The sequence below is a fragment of the Phaseolus vulgaris genome, chromosome 7 (genome assembly GCF_000499845.2).
Source record: "Phaseolus vulgaris cultivar G19833 chromosome 7, P. vulgaris v2.0, whole genome shotgun sequence".
Lineage (NCBI taxonomy): Eukaryota > Viridiplantae > Streptophyta > Magnoliopsida > Fabales > Fabaceae > Phaseolus > Phaseolus vulgaris.
Genome location: NC_023753.2, coordinates 8900678 through 8921490, shown reverse-complemented (window position 1 = coordinate 8921490; position 20813 = coordinate 8900678). Strand labels below are relative to the sequence as shown.

The 20813-nt window shown below is 28.1% G+C and overlaps 3 protein-coding genes and 1 long non-coding RNA gene across 4 annotated transcripts; all 4 read left to right on the top strand.

The window, feature by feature from the left end:
* The first annotated feature begins 5481 nt into the window (after positions 1-5481).
* Positions 5482-6309, top strand: LOC137829005 (receptor-like protein EIX1). Its single transcript, XM_068635802.1, has one exon. It carries the CDS (start codon positions 5482-5484, stop codon positions 6307-6309), a length of 828 nt encoding a protein of 275 aa, XP_068491903.1.
* A 1247-nt stretch (positions 6310-7556) lies between these two features.
* On the top strand, positions 7557-8081 carry LOC137829004 (receptor-like protein EIX2). The gene has a single exon (XM_068635801.1). It carries the CDS (start codon positions 7557-7559, stop codon positions 8079-8081), a length of 525 nt encoding a protein of 174 aa, XP_068491902.1.
* A 2926-nt stretch (positions 8082-11007) lies between these two features.
* Positions 11008-12912, top strand: LOC137828843 (uncharacterized). Its single transcript, XR_011083984.1, has 2 exons — positions 11008-12198; positions 12645-12912. It is a non-coding gene; the product is annotated as an uncharacterized lncRNA (long non-coding RNA).
* Positions 12913-17026: 4114 nt separating this feature from the next.
* On the top strand, positions 17027-19794 carry LOC137829003 (receptor-like protein EIX2). Its single transcript, XM_068635800.1, has 2 exons — positions 17027-18149; positions 18205-19794. Exons 1-2 carry the CDS (start codon positions 17094-17096, stop codon positions 19726-19728), a joined length of 2580 nt encoding a protein of 859 aa, XP_068491901.1. The 5' UTR covers positions 17027-17093; the 3' UTR covers positions 19729-19794.
* Positions 19795-20813: the final 1019 nt, after the last annotated feature.

Here is a 20813-nt window from a genome sequence, read left to right as displayed (position 1 = left end):
TTTTAAATTAAATATATATTTTTAAAAATTATTTTTGTTCGTTAAATTATTTTGAAAAAAATGATTTTATGAATATATTGATATAAAATATAAAAATCAAATTAACTAGATATTTTTTACTCTAAATCACTGCATTTCTTACTCTCTTCCTTTTTTTTTAATTTTTTATTTCCTACTCAATGCAAAAATAGCATAATGGGGTGACAGAAATAAAGGAGGTGGTTAGCTGAGAGAGTGATAACAGTTGTTATAAATTTTATTATTTAAAAAAAATTCAAAAGAAAATGTGGATTTTAATTTTTCTTTCAGATTTCGTTTAAAATATATTTCTATTATTGATTTTTTAAAATAACATTATTTAACTTTTTTAAAAAGCAAATTTTAATTACATATAAAATAAACATTTAAATAACTAGCAAATAGCACTACAGGGAATTTTTCCACCTGGAGATACTAGTGTGCATTGAACTGGTCAATAAAGGAGGAAAACTGTCACTACAATGCTTGTTATTTGATAGATCACAAAATTTCTTTTTCCTACTAATGGAACGTTATCTTTGTCCAAAATTTGTCAAAAGAAGTGGAAAATATTCAAGTCAAGAAATTGATTCATCACACCCTAATAAATTTCATAATATTAACTGGAGTTCAATATATTTTTATATTATGTTAAGAAATTTATTTTTTCTTCATCCAAACTTTTTACTTCTTCAGTACTAGGAAACTAATTATTAAAATAGATCTTACCAGTATTTTATTTCTTCTACATAACAAACTAATTTTTAGTTTTAACTATATTATAATATTTTAACATTTATGTTATTTATAAATTAATATGAAATATTTTAACATTTTAGTTTATATTGAAAATCTGTTTGAAAAAAATTGACATGAATTTTTAATAATCTATTTACTATAATTACTTAAGATATCTAAAATTTGAATTAGAAATGAAAATTAACTTTGTGTGAGAGTGTATGTACGATAAATATATTAAACCATATTTGTTGGGTCTATTAGTGTCTAAGTTCAAGAGGGGAGGGGTGAATTGAGCTTATAAAATTTTTGCAAGAACACACAATTTTTCAGTATTCCAGAGGCAAAAAGAACAGATTGTTTTTACATGAAACAGATTGATTCTTCAGAGCAGTCTTGGCACAATTTGAATTTGTTCAATGTAAAATTGTGATCAACAGAGAATTATAACAGAATCAGATCAGCTTAATATTGTGAGGATGAAGGATACAGCTATGCTTAGAAATCAAACAAAATTACTCAACACAAGGTTTTAAGAAGAATGATCCTTTCTCAGATTTTAATGAATGGACAGTTTGTTCACAAATCACTTAAACCATTATATACAGCAACCTTGTTTATGATCAGAGAACTTTAACAAATCAGGAAGAACAGTTTTTACTTAAACCCAGAATTAACAGATTCAATTTCAAAAGAACAGATTTAGTTTTTAACAGACTTAGCAAAACCAGAAATGAGTGCAGAGATGAGAGGAAAAGGCACACAAGTTTTTATACTGGTTCACTCATACAGAGCTACGTCCAGTCTCACCTTACCCCAAGGTGGAATCCACTACAAACAGTACCAATTACTTACAAACACAACAGTTCTTGAACACTACAAGAACAACACAAACAATGCTGAAAAAACCTATTTCAGCACACCTTGCACTCCAAGAAACCCTATCAAGGAGTGACTAACACTTACACCTTTACAAAACAGAATAAAGGAAAGATTACACCTGAAAAGAAGATGCAAGAACTCAAAACCAGTAGTTCAATTTGCTGCAGAACTGCACCAGCACCTTCACCAAGATCAAAGGTTTCCTAGAACAAGCACACTTGAAAATCTCTTGGAAAACCTTTCAAAAATCTTTCAATCCTTCTTCTCACATGGAAATTGTTTGATCTCTGTCAAAAACGTAATTGCTCAGCTTATTTTCATGTGAGAGAGACTTTTCTTTATATAGAAAACAGTTTCTAACTTCTTTTCAAAAACCAGTTGAAAAGCAGTTATGAAAACAACATATTTATTTTTGAACTTAACAGATTTATTTTGTGAAAACCGCCAACTCAGCTAACTGAAATATCTGTCTGAGTTATACCTTTGGTGCCCTAACTAACTTGTGAAAAACCTTTCAACTGACCAAAGGGCAAACCGATTCTTTCACAGTGAAACAGATTAAATGATAGCAAATGGGCCAACTCAGCTTTAACTGAAATAACGAACTAAGCTTTGTCTGTGGTGCCCTAACAGAATTTTAGAAAAGCCTTTTAACAGAGAAGAAATAAACCGATTCTTTCTCCATAAAACAGATTTATTTGTGTACTGATTTAAAACCTTTAAAAAGCTTTTCAAAAACCATTTAACCACATCATGTGCTTGATCTAGACTTGGTTAGACATCTAGGATAGGTCACATAGCAAAAGGCAACCATACACAATTACAAGCCTAATTACAAATGAATCTAAAAGCCTAATATAATCTTCAAAGCACTCAAGCCATTTTCTTCATCAAACACACATCAAGCCTTGGTAGGGAAGAAGCTTCCTTGAGCTTCAACAATATTAATTAATATACAAAGCCAAATAAATAAAAATAAGGCATACACATATAATTATCATATCACTCCTCAATTTGCTATTATCTGCTTGTGATTTATTTGCAACAACACAACAGTGATCTATTATTCAACTGATTTTTCACTCAAATATTAATTAATTTGTCTCTATTGGCCACAACTATTAACAGGAAATACATAAAATACATAACTTTAGGAAGATTTGGATAGGAAAAATGATAGTTTGACTTAAAGATGTATTTTTAATATGATAAGTTAGAAATAAATATATACAAATTATGAGTTTATAATTAGATGTATAAGTTTATAATTAAATAATATAAAAAAATATTAAAATAATAGTATTGAGAATTATAATTAGTTGTATAAAAAAAATTATGAGTTTTCAATATATCATTATGTTTTGGATAGGTGTTTCAAAAATCAAATTCATGATTGATTAACATTATAATCTATTTATAACTTTTTATTATTTATCTATTAAAAAGATATATACTAAAATTTTAGTTCTCACAACTTTAAAATAAAGTATATATATATATATATATATATATATATTAATAATTTTATTAATGTGTTTTTCCTGTAATAATGTTTAATAATTAAGAAAGATAAAAAAAAAAATCAAAGTTAATACATTATGATATAATTTAATATTATAATACTAACCAAAAATTATTATTTATATTTAACTAAATGAATTCTTTTATTAATCTTGAAAGTTATACGAGGTGAGAAGAAAAAGAAAAATGATAATAAATAATGTTAAGAACTGATACAAAAATTAAGACTAATATATATATATATATATATATATATATATATATAATTGTACTTATCACATATCCATATTACTTATTCAACTTGTCAAATTTGATAGAATACTACTAATTTCTACACAAAGATTAGTGCGTGTTGAATTAGTCAATTAATGATAAAATACCAGAACTATTTTTTCAATTTAAGTCAAAAGTCAATCCTTGTTGGTTGACTTACCTGTCCTAATTGATTCTAACAAATTTTCCCTTTACAATGGAATTGTATCAAAACATGATACAATCACAGTTACATTTTTTGCTGAGAAAAAAAAAATTACAGTTACATTTGCTTGGTTAAGTGTAATAATTAGAGAAAAAAAATAGAGTAGAAATAACTTGATAAAAGATAAATAGGTGAAAAATAATATTACATGTTAAATATAAATAAACGATAAATAAAATAGAGGGATGATTTACAAATTATATGATTTGATTGATTTAAGAATAAATATACTCTATATAAACAAAATTATAAACCTTACTTTTATCTATATTAAAAAATAATTTAAATAATATGACAACATTTGTGAAAAAAAATTTAAGCTTTATATTGGATTTTGTAGAATATGTAGTGTAATCGTCTGTAATTTTTGGGATGTTACATTTGGTAAACTAAAAAATAATTTACTTTAAAATTTTATAAATAATTATGTTTCTAATAAATAATTAAAATACTAAATAAATTTAATAAAATTATATTTTAATAATTTATAAAGTAATTTAGTTAATATATTTATTTTAAAATGAATTTTTTATTTATTAAATTTTATAATTTAAAATTATTTAAATGATATATATATATATATATATTAAATTGTTCGTTAAATTATTTTGAAAAGTGATTTTATGAATATATTGATATATAAAATTGTTTTATTAAACAAATCAAATGAACTAAAATTTTTTTACTCTAAATCACTGCATTTCTTACTCTCTTCCTCTCTTTTTTTTATAGTTTTTTATTTCCTACTCAAAGCAAAAACAGCATAATGGGGTGACAGATGACAGAAATAAAAGGAGGTAGTTAGCTGAGAGAGATAACAGTTGTTATAAATTTTATTATTTAAAAAATTCTAAAGAAAATGTGGATTTGAATTTTTCTTTCAGATTTCGTTTAAAAATATATTTCTATTCTTTATATGTTTATTATTTATTTTCTAAATAATATTATTTAACTATTTTTAAAAAGAAAATTTTAATTACATATAAAATAAAGTTTTAATTAACGAGCAAATTATTTTTTATTTTTAAAAATAATTTTTTTAATAAGTTTTTAATAATATATAAGTATGAATAATACACAATTTTTAAAGTTAGGTATTAAAATGGGATGAGTATGTAATTTTTTTTTATCCAATACTCATCTCAGTCCTTATATATGTCATCGTTTTAAATTATTAAAATATATTTAATTTATTAATTAACCTAAAAAATGTATATTACTTTTCTCGTAGCTTGCTTCTAAAACATACGTTTAATATTTTTATTCTTACTTTCTTATAGAATTACACCATAAATGAAAATAAATAATATCAGTTTTTTATAAATCCTTTAAAAATGTCTTAATACAAACGTATTCTTGGGTGCATGATCCAAAATCGTTTTCTGGGAGACATTTTATCAAGCTACACTGCCATTGATTGGTTGGGCAGACTGCGAAGAAATTTCGTATCGAAATCATGTCAAACCTAAAGACATTTTGTCCTTTAACACAAAATTTTATTTGTGATTGGTTTTTATAAAAGAATTCGTATTTTTATCTTATTTAACTAGTTTTTAGTTCCACGATGTATAATAAATTAAAAGTGTTTTTATTATATAATTATAATAATTAATAAAAATTAAAATATTTTTATAGCGTTTTTTCATAAAAATAATATATATTTATATAAAACTTTTAATTGTCTAATTTTTTTATTATTAAAAAGAGACGTGGACATGCAACTGTAATAGATATGAAAGATTTGTTGAAGGACAAAGTCTAACCTAACCAGTTTAAATATTAGTACCCTTTGAATGAAGTTAAAACCATCATAGCCCTTGTTTGCCCCTTCATCTCTGGTACCAATGAATGCCTTTTCCTCTCAAAATGCAACCATTTTTGCATGGTTACTCTGCACACTCATGCTAAATACTGGCACATGCACTAACTTCAGTATTGGTTGTAACCAAAAAGACAAGTTGGGTCTCTTAAACTTCAAGCAAAGAGTAATAGATCTATCAGGTGTGCTCTCTTCGTGGAACCCTGATCAAGATTGTTGTCAGTGGAGAGGAGTTAACTGTGATCACATCACTGGTCGAGTCATCAGGCTCAATCTCCTGTGTTCTACAACACTTGCAAATTACATTGACAAACAAGATAAATCACACTGTCTCTCAGGTTCTATTCACTTATTCTTATTGTTGGTGGAATTGGAATTTCTAAATTACTTGAATTTGAGGAATAATGACTTCTTAGCTCTCCAATTTGATTCTATACATCAGAATTGTCATAACCTGTCTGTAGTTTCTCATTTTCATCGGTCTCTCAACTCTTCTTCTCTTGGTTATCTTGATCTATCGCTTAACGACAATCTTGCCATCAATAGTCTTCAGTGGCTTTCTCGCATTTATTCCTTGAAATATCTCAACCTCGGTGAAATTGATCTTCACAAGGAAACTAACTGGCTTCAACCACTCACTATGCTTCCCTCACTTTCAGTACTCATGATGTCTGATTGTCAACTTAAAGACCTTAGTCCATCTCTTCAATATGCCAATTTTAATGCACTCGATGTTCTTAATCTTTCTGAAAATGAATTTAGCTCAGAGTTGCCTAAATGGTTATTCAATCTTAGTTGTGATATCTCTTATTTAAGATTTGCGAGAAATTCTTTAAGAGGCCAATTACCTTAGGCGTTATTAAATCTTCGACAGCTAGAATACTTGAACTTCGAACATAATGACTTGGATGGACTCATTCCATATTGGTTGGGCAAATTCCAATATCTAAAATATCTTATTATTGGAGGGAACATGTTTTCTGGATCCATTTCCTCAAATTTAGGAAATCTATCATCCTTAATTATCTTGAGTGTTAACTCAAACCAATTCACAGGAGTTGTATCTGAGAGAAATTTTGCCAAATTGTCAAAATTAAAGACATTAGTTATATTTTCGTCACCACCATTAATCTTTGATTGTAACTCCCATTGGGTTCCACCTTTCCAACTTGAACGATTGGTTCTCCGATTTGCAGGTCCTAACCTTCCAAAGTGGTTGTATACACAACGATATCGTAAACGTTTATCTATTTTGAATTAATCATCTATGGCCAAAAGCAAATTTTGGAATTTTGTATCAAGAGTGAGTGAACTCGATTTAGAAGGTAATTTGATAGTTGGGAACCTGTCAAATAATGTGCTGTTAAACTCTTCATTCGTCAATCTATTATCAAATGATCTAAAAGGTTCCCTGCCTCGATTATCATCAAATGTGGCAATTTTCGAAACATCGAACAACTCATTATCTGGAACCATTTTTCCTCTCTTGTGTGATCATAAGATGCTGAATGGAAAAGGCAGTTTGATGTTCTTAGACATATCTCGTAATCATCTATCTAGAGAGCTTACAAATTGCTGGAAGAATTGGAAATCATTGATTCATGTTAATTTGGGAAGCAATAATCTGACTAGCAAGATACCATCGTCAATGGGCTCCTTATTTAGTCTTGCCTTACTACATTTGCATGAGAATAACCTCTATGGCACGATTCCTACCTCGCTACAAAATTGTCACTCTCTGTTGATCTTTAATGTGCGTGAAAATAACTTATCAGGAAATATACCACACTGGATACCACATGATGTTAGGGTTCTCCAACTAAGGTCCAATAATTTTAGTGGTAACATCCCAACACAAATTTGTCAAATATCTTCCCTCATTATTTTGGATATTGTTGACAACATAATCTCAGGACAGATACCAACCTGCCTGCATAATATAACATCTTTAGTTTTCAACAATGTTTCAGAGAGCAGTCTTTATTTTCCTTTGCTCTTTCTAATTCTCTCACATACTTCTTCGAAGGCAGTCTTGAGCTAGTTACAAAAGGTCGAGTATCAGAATACGATACAAACTCGCACTTTATGACCTTAATTGACATGTCAAGTAACAATTTGTTCGGAACAGTGCCTCCCCAAATGTTCAGCCTCGTTGGATTGTGCTCTTTGAACTTGTCTCACAATAAATTAATGGGGAAAATACCATATGAGATTGGGAACATGAGACGCTTGGAGTCCCTTGATCTTTCAGCAAACCAATTTTGGGGTGAAATTCCTCAAGGCTTGGCCAAGTTGTCCTTTCTCGGAGTCTTAAACCTATCATTTAACAATTTCAGTGGCAAAATTTCATTTAGGACACAACTTCAGGGGTTTGATGTAGTGAGCTATATTAGCAATCCTAATCTTTGTGGACCTCCACTTACCAAAATCTGCTGGCAGGATGGTGAACATAAAGACTCAAAGCCAATAGATGAAAATGAGGATAAAGATGAATTTTTGTCATGGTTTTATATTGGACTAGAGTCTGGATTCGTCATTGGCTTTTTGGGAGTCTCTTGTGCCCTTTTCTTTAATAGAAAATGGAGGCAAGCTTACTTCAAGTTTCTTTATAATATGAGAGATTGACTTTATGTCATGGTGCTCATCAAAATGAGTTCCTCTCGTTGAGCTCAAACATATATTGGTGAGTGAAACCATGCAGTTCAAATATTTCTTTAAACTTCACCATCTCTTTGTTATAAATCATAAATTTTCTCATTTTATTCTTGTTACATGTCTCATGATGAAACATTTTTCATTTTTACAACATTTTCATTTTAGAACCACCAAATTACATTTGGGTTTAGCTTTTAATATTTGTATTTTAATTACAATAAATTGCGAAAAAAAGAGTAGAACTAGGAGTAGAAACATTATTTCGTGGATATTCTACTATGAATAAACATTTAAATTTTAATGACAAACACTTTTTAAAAAATAAGGATAGAAATATAATTTAATTAAAGATATTCTATGATGCATTAAAAATGTGAAATAACAAATATTATAGATAAGTTCACTCAAAGCTTCTATGCATTTTGATCTGTTTCACTTTGGTGATAATGCGTTTATTATGTTTCATCTTTAGGGCATACAGATTTTTTTTTTATGTAATATACTAGATTTTATTTTTAATTTTTTTAATTATATCTGATTATTATCTATAATTATTATTTATGTTTATTTTTATTATTATTAATTACAATTATTATATTTGTTATCATAATTATTATTTATGTTATACACAAACAACAGTAGACAAGACTCGATTCAATAACCAAAGAAGCTTTAACCATTAACACAAATTCTTGTCATATTATGATTTTATACTTATTATTATTAATATCATTTATATAATTAATATAATATTATTAACTATTGTTAATATTGTTAATATTATTAATATTGTTAACATTATTAATATTATAAATATTATAAATATTAATATTATTAATACTATTAAATATTATTAATATTATAAACATTATCAACATTATTAATATTAATAATATTATTAAATATGATTAATATTATTAAGTATTGTTAATATTATTAAATGTTATAAATATTATAAATATTATTGATATTATTAATATTTTAAATATTATTAATATAATAAATAATAATAATATTATTATTATTATTTTAAATATTAATATTATAATTACTAATAATATTATTAAATTATTAATATTAATAAAAATATTAATATTAATATTATCATTAATATCAATATTATAATTTTTTTTAATTAAATTAAAAGAAATATTAAACTCAAATTACTTTTCTAATTTAATTCTAACAACGTAATAAATCATAAAATTATTTCAATTTCCTATATTCGTATGTAAAAATCCGTATGTAATGCTTACTTTACATACGAATCTGGATCCGTATGTAAAAATTTGTATGTAACGCTTACTTTATATACGGATCCAGATCCGTATGTAAAAATTCGTATGTAACGCTGACTTTACATATGGATCTAAATCCGTATGTAATGCTCACTTTATATATGGATCCAAATTCGTATGTAAAAATCTTTATGTAACATCACTTTACATACGAATTCAACTTCGTATGTAAAATCCATATGTAATAATCGGTATGTGAATAACAAAGTTTTAGTAGTGAATCTTACCATTTTGGATGAAGAATCTTACCATTAGCCTAAAAAAACATTTAAACAATAGTATTACACTATACCTAATTTCTCCTCTCAAATGTTTAGCCTTACTGAATTGTTCTCCTTGAGTTTGTCCCACAATAGTTTAATGGGGAAAACACCAAATGAAATTGGAAACATGAAAAACTTGGAGTCCTTGGATTTTTTAGTTAACAATTTTTGGGGTAAAATTCATCAAGATTTTTCTAGTTTATCCTTTTTTAGTTACTTAAACCTATCCTTCAACAATTTGACAGGTCAAATACCATCAAGCACATAAATGCAGGGGTTTAATATAGTCAGCTATATAGGCAACTGTGATCTTTGGGGACCTCCACTTACAAAAAATTGCTCGCAAGATGTGAAGCCTAAAGACATAATGCCAACACATGAAGATGAACATAAATTTGAATTTGTGTCATGATTTTTTATTGGAATAAAATATGGATTTGTGACGAGCTTCTTAGGAATTTGTTGTGCTATTTTCTTCAATAGAAAAATGGAGACACGCATACTTCAAATTTCTTTCCGACTTGAGAGATCGATTTTATGTCACGATAGTCATCAAAACAAATTCCTTCCCTGTTGAGGTTTATCAAGTTGCCCGATTCTACCAGTAAATAAAACCTTTCCACTGTTTTGGTGTTTTTGTATTTTTGGGTCTTACATAGTTTGAGTCTTATCTGTCTTTATCAAGCCCAATACAATTTATGTTTTCTCTTTGTATTATAATGTTTGGCATCATTAGATGCAGAGAGGTGAATAATAAAAAAATCATTCTTTTCTTTCTTCATTTTGTTCTCTGTGCACCGTTATCTTACTTATTAGTGAAGTAAAAGAATCTCATATATTCAATAGTTTCATTACTCAATATCGCAACCCTTGGAATCATACATGTAAAAGGCTACACACCCATAAAGGTATCATAACAAATATATAATTGATATTTATCATTTAACAGACAAATTAAAATGATTCTAACGTAGACCGTCTAACACCAATCAAATGATATTATAGATAAGTTAAGATGACCTTGAGTTGTCTCCTAACGAATCTAATGATAAATCCAATTAAGATAATATAAAAAACGGATTTGCAATTAAACTGGTTAAAAAATAACAATAAAGTAAAATGGGGTTGAGATTGTTGTGTAAAAAAAATAGACAATTGAAAAACATTAAAGAAACAGGTTGACTCTCAAGTTCATTCAATTGATTTTTCTAAGATTTTCACTTTTTAAATTTTGGATCAAAACTTAATCAAATTCAACATAATCTATAAGCAAAATGTGGCGATTTTCGATGCATCGAACAACTTATTATCTGGAACCATTTTTCCTCTCTTGTGTGATCATAAGATGCTGAATGGAAAAGGCAGTTTGATCTTCTTAGACATCTCTCGTAATCATTTATCTGGAGAGCTTACAAATTGTTGGAAGAATTGGAAATCATTGATTCATGTTAACTTGGGAAGCAATAATCTGACTAGCAAGATACCATCGTCAATGGGCTCCTTATTTAGTCTTGCCTCACTACATTTGCATGAGAATAATCTCTATGGCACGATTCCTACCTCGCTACAAAATTGTCACTCTCTTTTGATCTTTAATGTGCGTGAAAATAACTTTTCAGGAAATATACCACACTGGATACCACATGATGCTAGGGCTCTCCAGCTAAGGTCCAATAATTTTAGTGGTAACATCCCAACACAGATTTGTCAAATATCTTCCCTCATTATTTTGGATATTGCTGACAACATAATCTCAGGACAGATACCAACATGCCTACATAATATAACATCTTTAGTTTTCAACAATGCTTCAGAGCAGCCTTTGTTTTTCCTTTCCTTTTTCTAGTTCTCTCACATACTTCTACGACGACAATCTTAAGCTGGTTACAAAAGGTCGAGTATCAGAATATGGTACAAACTTGCATTTTATGACCTTAATTGACATGTCAAGTAACAATTTGTTCGGAACAATCCCAGCCCAAATGTTCAGCCTCGTTGGATTGTGCTCTTTGAACTTGTCTCACAATAAATTAATGGGGAAAATACCATATGAGATTGGCAACATGAGAAGTTTGGAGTCCTTTGATCTTTCAGCAAACCAATTTTGGGGTGAAATTCCTCAAGGCTTGGCCAATTTGTCCTTTCTCGGAGTCTTAAACCTATCATTTAACAATTTCAGTGGCAAAATTCCATCTGGGACACAACTTCAAGGGTTTGATGCAGTGAACTATATTGGCAATGCTAATCTTTGTGGACCTCCACTTACCAAAATCTGTTGGCGGGATGGTGAACATAAAGACTCAAAGCCAATAGATGAAGATGAGGATAAAGATGAATTTTTGTCATGGTTTTATATTGGAATAGAGTCTGGATTTGTCACTGGCTTTTTGGGAGTCTCTTGTGCCATTTTCTTTAATAGAAAATGGAGGCAAGCTTACTTCAAGTTTCTTTATAATATGAGAGATCAATTTTATGTCATGGTGCTCATCAAAATCAATTCCTCTTGTTGAGCTCATACATATACTGGTGAGTGAAACCGTGCAGTTCAAATATTTCTTTAAACTTATCATCTCTTTTTTATAAATCATAAATTTTCTCATTTCATTCGCGTTACATGTCTCAAAAAATATGAAACGTTTTCCATTTCTACAACATTTTTTTTTAAGACCACCAATTATATTTGGGTTTAGTTTTTAATATTTATATTTTAATTACAAAAAATTGGAAAAAAAAAGAGTAGAACTAGGAGTAGAAACATTATTTCGCGGATAGTCTACTATGAATGAACATTTAAATTTGAATGACAAACACTTTTTAAAAAAATAAGGATAGAAATATAATTTAATTAAGGATATTCTATGATGCATTAAAAATGTGAAGTAACCAAATTATACATAAGTCCACTCAAAACTTCTATGCATTTTGATATGTTTCACTTTGGTGATAATGCGTTTATTATGTTATATCTTTAGGGCTTTATCATTTGTGGAAAAAAAAAACAAGTCATGAAGTGAAGGTAAGAGAAGAGCTATTAAGCTACAATGACAACCACTTCCAACACTGAGAAGCTCAGTATCTAGATCTGTATATTATTAGATGTTGTATTTGTTGCTTTGAGAAGCCCTTTTTGTATGGTTTTGTTTTTGTTCTTTTCCCTTTTTTTTTCATTTGTTTTATGTTGAGTATTGTCTGTGAGAGAGTGCTAATAATTGTGGTTTGGAAAGATATTATTTTACACCATCTCTTTTATTTATATCCATTTGACAATTATTATTCATAATAAAATATTATATTACAATAATAAAGTAATTATAAATATAATTTTATAATAAAACAATAATTTATAAAGTTGTAGTTTTAATGTAATAGAAAGGTGGAAGTTTCAAAATATCATGATTCTTCTTTTCATATAAATATATCTACATGATAAATTCTATTTAATCAAGAGTGGGTCAACTTATAAGCAATAAAAATAGAGATAAAACAAACAAATTATTTAATTATGTGTTTTTTAATCCTATGTGAACATTAGAGTAATATGATTTTAAAAAAAAAGAGAGAATTGATTGATTTAATATCTTACTTATTTGATTTATTTGTATATCATTTGATAGATTCTAGTCAGAATTAATTTTTGAGCAACGAGACACATTTCTTTTTATTGAGACTTGAAAACTAACTTTTGAGAAATGAGATACATATCTCTTATTCAAACTTCAAATCTCATTCTGAATGAAGAATTTTACCATTAGCCTTAAAAAACATTTAAACAAAAGGATTACATTATACCTAACATCTCCTCCCACAAGTTTAGCTTTACTGGTTTGTTCTCATTGAGTTTGTCCCACAATAGTTTAACGGGGAAAATACCAAATGAATTTGGCAACATGAAAAACTTAGAGTCCTTAGATTTTTCAGTGAACAATTTTTTAGGTGAAATTCCTCAAGACTTGTCCAGTTTATCCTTTTTGAGTTACTTAAATCTGTCCTTCAATAATTTGACAGGACAAATACTGTCAGGCACACAAATGCAAGGGTTTAATATACTCATAAGCAACCGTGATCTTTGTGGACCTCCACTTACAAAAAATTGCTTGCGGAATGTGAAGCCTAAAGACACAGTGCCAACACATGAAGATGAACGTAAATCTGAATTTGTGTTATGATTTTTTATTGGAATAGAATATGGATCTGTGACGAGCTTCTTAGGAGCTTGTTGCGCTATTTTCTTTAACAGAAAAATGGAGACACGCATACTTCAAATCTCTTTACGACTTGAGAGATCGACTTTATGTCACGATAGTCATCAAAACAAATTCCTTCCGTCTCTGTTGAGGTCTATCAAGTTGCACGATTCTACCAGTAAATAAAACTTTTCCACTGTTTTGATGTTTGGGCCTTATCTATTTTTATCAAGCCCAATACAGTTTCTATTTTCTCTTTGTATTATAATGTTTGGCATCATTAGATGAAGAGAGGTGAATAATACAAAAATTATTCTTTTCTTTCTTTTTTTTGTTCTATGTGCATCCTTATCTTACTTATTAGTAAAGAAAAGGAATCTCATATATTCAATAACTTCATTACTCAATATCGCAACCCTTAGAATCATAATATCACAAGTATTTCTCATCATACACTTGTAAAAGGCTACACACCTATAAAGGTATCATAACAAATATATAATTCGTCAAATTAAAATGATTCTAACGTAGATCGTCTAACACCAATAAAATGATATTATAGATAAGTTCAGATGATCTCAAGTTGTCTTCTAATGAATTCAATGATAAATCCAATTAAGATAGTATCCAAAACGGATCTGCAATTAAATTAGTTAAAAAATAACAATAAAGTAAAAGGGAGTTAAGATTGTTGTGTAAAAAAGAAGAGTAGATGATTTGAACATGCTTAAACTATGTAGTTATGATGGTAAGATGTGGTTGTGTTATACAAATGCGTTTATATATGTGTTTATATGATGTGAATGATTTTATATCCATTTTGTACATTTGTTGTGATTTTACAATAAATTCCGATATTTCTGTTTAATAAACTATTACTTGAAGAATTATCTTACTACCTCATCCATATTAGTTTGTCAACACATTAATACAGTATCTTAGTTATACTTTAACCTTAAAAAAAATTGAAAAAATAAAATTTTGAAAAGATGAAATTTCTAATAAAATGAATGATTAACACTTTATAATCTATTTATAAATTTTTATTATTTATCTATTATAAAAATATATACTAAAATTTTAGTTCTCACAACTTTTAAATAAAGTATATGTACATATATTAATAATTTTATTAATGTGTTTTTCATGTAAGAATGTTTAATAATTAAGAAATATAAAAAAAAATCTAAGTTAATACATTATGATATAATTTAATATTATAATTCTAACCCAAAACTTATTATCTATATAACTAAATGAATTCTTTTATTAATCTTGAAAGTTAGGTGAGAAGAAAAAGAAAAATAAGTAATGTTAATAACTGATAAAAAAATTAAGACTAATATATATAGAAAATTTGACAAGTTACATATCCATATTACTTATTCAACTTGTCAAATTTTCCACATATAGAAGACTACTAATTTTCTACCCAAAAAGATTATTGCGTGTTGAATTAGTCAAAATATCAGAACTACTTTTCCAATTTAAGTCAAAAGTGAATCCATTTTGGTTGACTTACCTGTCGTAATTGATTCTAACAAATTTTCCTTTTACAATGGAATTGAATCCAAATATGATACAATCACAGTACATTTGCTTGGTTAAGAGTAAATAATAAGAGGAAAAAAATATAGTAGAAATAACTTGATAAAAGATAAATAGGTGAAAAATAATATTACATGTGAAATTAGTTAATTAAATATAAATAAACGAGAAATAAAATAGAGGGATGATTTACAAATTATATGATTTGATTGATTTAAGAATAAATATACTCTATATAAACAAAATTATAAACCTTACTTTTATCTACATTAAAAAATAATTTAAATAATATGACAACATTTGAAAAAAAAATAATTTATGAATGACTAATCTGATTTTTTATGTATTAAATATGTTATGAAATTTAATTTTATTAGTTTTTTTTTATTTTTATTTTTGTGTTGTGAACTCTGTTGATACACAAGTAGATGTTAATATAAGTGAATGAGCATATTAGACTACTATATTTTGAGCTTTAGTTCGATAAATATTATATTATATAAGTTTTAATAATGTATTTTGTGAAAAATTTCAAGCTTTATATTGGATTTTGTAGAATATATAGTGTAATTGTCTATAATTTTTGGGATGTTACATATGGTAAACTAAAAAATAATATACTTTAATATTTTATAAATAATTATGTTTCTAATAAATAATTAAAATAAAAATATTAAAAATAGTAAATAAATTTAATAAAATTATATTTTAATAATTTATAAAGTAATTTATTTAATACATTTATTTTAAAATGTAATTTTTTATTTATTAAATTTTATAAAAAAATTATAATTTAAATTTATTTTAAACGAAATACATATTTTTAAAAATTATTTTTGTTCGTTAAATTATTTTGGAAAAATGATTTTATGAATATATTGATATAAAAAAATTGTTTTATTATACAAATCAAATTAACTAGAATTTTTTTTACTCTAAATCACTGCATTTCTTACTCTCTTCCTCTCTTTTTTTAGTTTTTTTATATTTCCTACTCAATGCAAAAACAGCATAATGGGGTAACAGAGAATAAAAGGAGGTGGTTAGCTGGGAGAGATAACAGTTGTTATAAATTTTATTATTTAAAAAATTCTAAAGAAAATGTGAATTTGAATTTTTCTTTCAGATTTCGTTTAAAAATATATTTCTATTTTATATTTTTATTATTAATTTTTTTGAAATAATATTATTCAACTTTTTTTTAAAAAGGATTTTAATTACATATAAAATAAACTTTTAATTAACGCGCAAATACCACTACAAGGAATTTTACTCCTGGACATACTAGTGCGCATTGAACTGGTCAATAAGGAGGAAAACTGTCACTCACTACAATGCAGTGTGATTTGTGCTTGTTATTTGATAATTCAACTGATTTTTCACTCAAATATTAATTAGTTTGTCTCTATTGGCCACGACTATTAACAGGAAATGCATAAAATACATAACTTTAGTAGGATTTGGGATAGGTGTTTCAAAAATCAAATTCATGAGCATCGATATTGGCGCACTGCGAGGAAATTTCTTTGCCCAGGTCGTTGTCATGCAAATTAATTATATTTTGTCATTGAACACAAAATTTTATTATAAATCGTAAAGGAGAAACTATTAACAGTGTAAATTGAGTTCTCTGCTCAATGAACTTCAAGTCCTCCCTTCCTAGTTGGCTTCTATAGTTCTCTTGTAACCATGAATACATCACTCTCTCAGTATGCAACCCTTTTTGCATGGTTGCTATATGCAATCATGTTGAACAAGGTCACTTGCAGTTTCAATATCCGTTGCCACCATAAAGACAAGCAAGCTCTCTTTAACTTCAAGCAAGGAATCATAGATCCATCACACGCTCTCTCTTCATGGTTCACCCAACAAGATTGTTGTCAATGGAGAGGAGTGACATGTGACAACATCACAAGTAGAGTCACTCACCTCAGTCTTCCATGTTCTACAACTCTTCCAACTTATACTGATAAAACAAATAAGTCCCTCTGCCTCACAGGTTCTATTTATTTATCTTCTATGGACTTTGAATTTCTCAGTTACTTGGATTTGGGGAATAATGACTTTTTAGCTTTCCAATTTGATTCTGTGAATCATAACTATCAGAACCTATCTGTAGCGGTTCATTCTCGTCGGTTTGTCAACTCTTCAGCTCTTCGATATCTTGATTTATCAGGTAACGAAAATCTAGCCATGAATAGTCTTCAATGGCTTTCTCGCATGTCCTCCTTGGAACATCTCAACCTTGGTGGCATTGATCTTCGCAAAGAAACTAATTGGCTTCAATTAGTCACCATGCCATCATCACTTTCTGAACTTTACTTGATGGGTTGTCAACTTGAAAACTTGAGTCCCTCTCTTCAATATGCAAATTTTAGTGCGCTTAGATATCTTGCGCTTTCTGAAAATGAATTTCACTCAGAGTTGTCTAAATGGTTATTCAATATTAGTCACGATATCTCTCGTATTGGTTTTAGATCATGTTCTTTAAGAGGCCAACTGCCAAAGGAATTGTTAAATCTTCGAGATCTGGAAGCTTTAGTCTTGGAAGATAATAACTTCAATGGACCAATTCCAGATTGGTTGGGCGAACTTGAACACCTGCAATATCTTATTCTTCGATCAAACTTGTTTTCTGGATCTATTCCCACAAAATTGGGAAATTTATCATCATTAATTTCCTTGACCGTTGGTGAAAATCAACTTGCAGAGTCGTGTCTGAGAGAAATTTTGCCAAAATGTCAAAATTAAAGGAGATAGATATATACTTATCACCACCATTAATCTTTGATTTTGAACCCACTGGGTTCCACCTTTTCAACTTGTACAGATACTTCTTGGATTTGCAGGTCCTAACTTTCCTATGTGGTTATATACACAAAGGTCTCTTGAAAGTTTAGCTATTGTGGAATCATCATTTGAGGCACAGGGCAAATTTTGGAATTTTCTATCAAAAATTCCTGAGGTCGAAATAGAAGAAAAATTGATTGATGGGAACCTATCAAACGTGGTTTTGAACTCTACATACATAGATTTATCTTCAAATGGCTTGAAAGGTGGCTTGCCTCGGTTATCATCCAACGTGGCTGTTGTCTTGTTATCAGACAACTTGTTATCAGGAGACCTCACCCCCCTCTTGTGTGATCATAAGATGTTGAGTAGGGAAAGCAATTTGCTCTACTTGGACATATCTTTGAATCATCTATCTGGAGCGCTTACTAGTTGTTGGAGGAACAAGAAATCTCTGGTTCATGTTAACTTAGGAGGCAATAATCTAACAGGAGAGATACCTCCATCAATGGACTTGTTATCCAATCTCACCTCCCTGCATTTGCATGAGAATAAGCTTTATGGACAGATTCCTTTCTCGTTGAAAAATTGTCACTCTCTGTTGATCTTTAATGTTCGGGATAACAATTTATCAGGAAACATACCACATTGGATATCACTCGATGCAAAGGCTCTGCAATTAAGGTCCAATAATTTTACTGGTAATATCCCTCCACAAATATGTCAAATGTCTTCCCTCATTATTTTGGATTTTGCCCATAACACTATCTCAGGATATATAACCAGTTGTTTGCAAAATATCACAGCCTTAGTTTTCAACAATGCTTCACGATACAGGTTTTCTTATTCCTTCCCTTCATTTCATAATCGTTACTTGATCATGGATGATGGTCTTGAGTTAGTTACAAAAGGTCAAGTATCAAAATATGAGAAAAACCTACACTTTGTCACCTTAATTGATATGTCAAATAACAATTTCACTGGAACAATACCTTCCCAAATGTTTAGCCTCACTGGATTGTTCTCCTTGAATTTGTCCCACAATAGTTTAACAGGGAAAATACCAAATGAAATTGGCAACATGAAAAACTTGGAGTCCTTGGATTTTTCAGTAAACCATTTTCAGGGTGAAATTCCTCAAGACTTGTCCAGTTTATCATTTCTGAGTTATTTAAACCTGTCATTCAACAATTTGACAGGTCAAATACCATCAGGCACACAAATGCAGGGGTTCAATGTACTTAGTTATATAGGCAATCGTGATCTTTGTGGACCTCCACTTACAAAAAATTGCTCGCAGGATGTGAAGCCTAAAGACAAAGAGCCAACATATGAAGATGAACATAAATCTGAATTTGTGTCATGGTTTTTTATTGAAATAGAATCTGGTTTTGTGACGAGTTTCTTAGGAGTTTGTTGCGCTATTTTCTTCAACCGAAAATGGAAACACGCATACTTCAAATTTCTTTACAACTTGAGAGACCGACTTCATGTCACGATAGTCATCAAAACAAATGTATTCCGTCTCCATTGAGATCTATCAAATTGCATGATTGTACCAGTAAATAAAACATTTCCACTCAAATTTCTTTTGATATATTTAAGATGAAATGTTGTACGTGTGAGAGAGAGAATGGAATGATTTTTGTTTTTTTTCGTAATTATTGAAAAAAATACATTAATTACTTGTACTTTTTGTGCTTGATCTTTAATAAAACTTTTAATATAATTACATTAAATTTATAAAATGTATCAAAAGTGGTTACGGTTATCAACCAACCCAATTAAATTAGGTTAGGTTCATTTATGAGTGAGTCATACTTAACCCAACTCAATTTTGTGATAAATTTAGTAAGTATGACCTCAAAACCACTTTTTCATAAAGTTTTATATATTTAATATTTAATTTTTAAATTTCAAATTTTCTTCTATTTTATTTTTATAAACATTTAAATTCACTATAATTTTATAAATATTTAAAATTTATTCTCCCATTTTTAATTAAAATTTTCAAAACATTTTTTACTTAAATTTTTTAAAAAAAAATCTTTTATTTTATTTTATTGGTTCTTAAATTTATTTTTATTCTATTTTATATTTCACTTTTTTCTTTTCCATTCCCTCTAAATAAAAAAAATATAAAATTCTAAAATCACCATCAGAAACCAAATTCTAAAAGAGTTTGTTTTTTTAAATACAAAATAAAACCATAGGAAAAATGCTACTAGATAAAAAAATAAAAACAAAAATAAAAACAAAAGAAGGTAAATGAAATAATAATAATGAAAATAGTCTTATTTTAGAAAAAAATTCCTATTGTTCCTATTAATCCAATTTTTAAACACAACAAGTTAACCAACAGATTTAAATCATTGTACCTTTAAATATGATTCAACAATATAATTAAAAAGACAGGTTTAGACGAGGATAATAAATATTTCTTTAAACTTGATAATCTCTTTGTTATAAATCATAAAACATATTTTTTTCTCATTTCATTAGGATAATATGTCTCAAAAAAGAAAAAAATTTCATTTTGACAACACTTCTGTTGGAGATCCTACGTCGACTAGATATTAGAGCCTTTCATTGTATATAAGTGGGTGCAACCCTATGAAT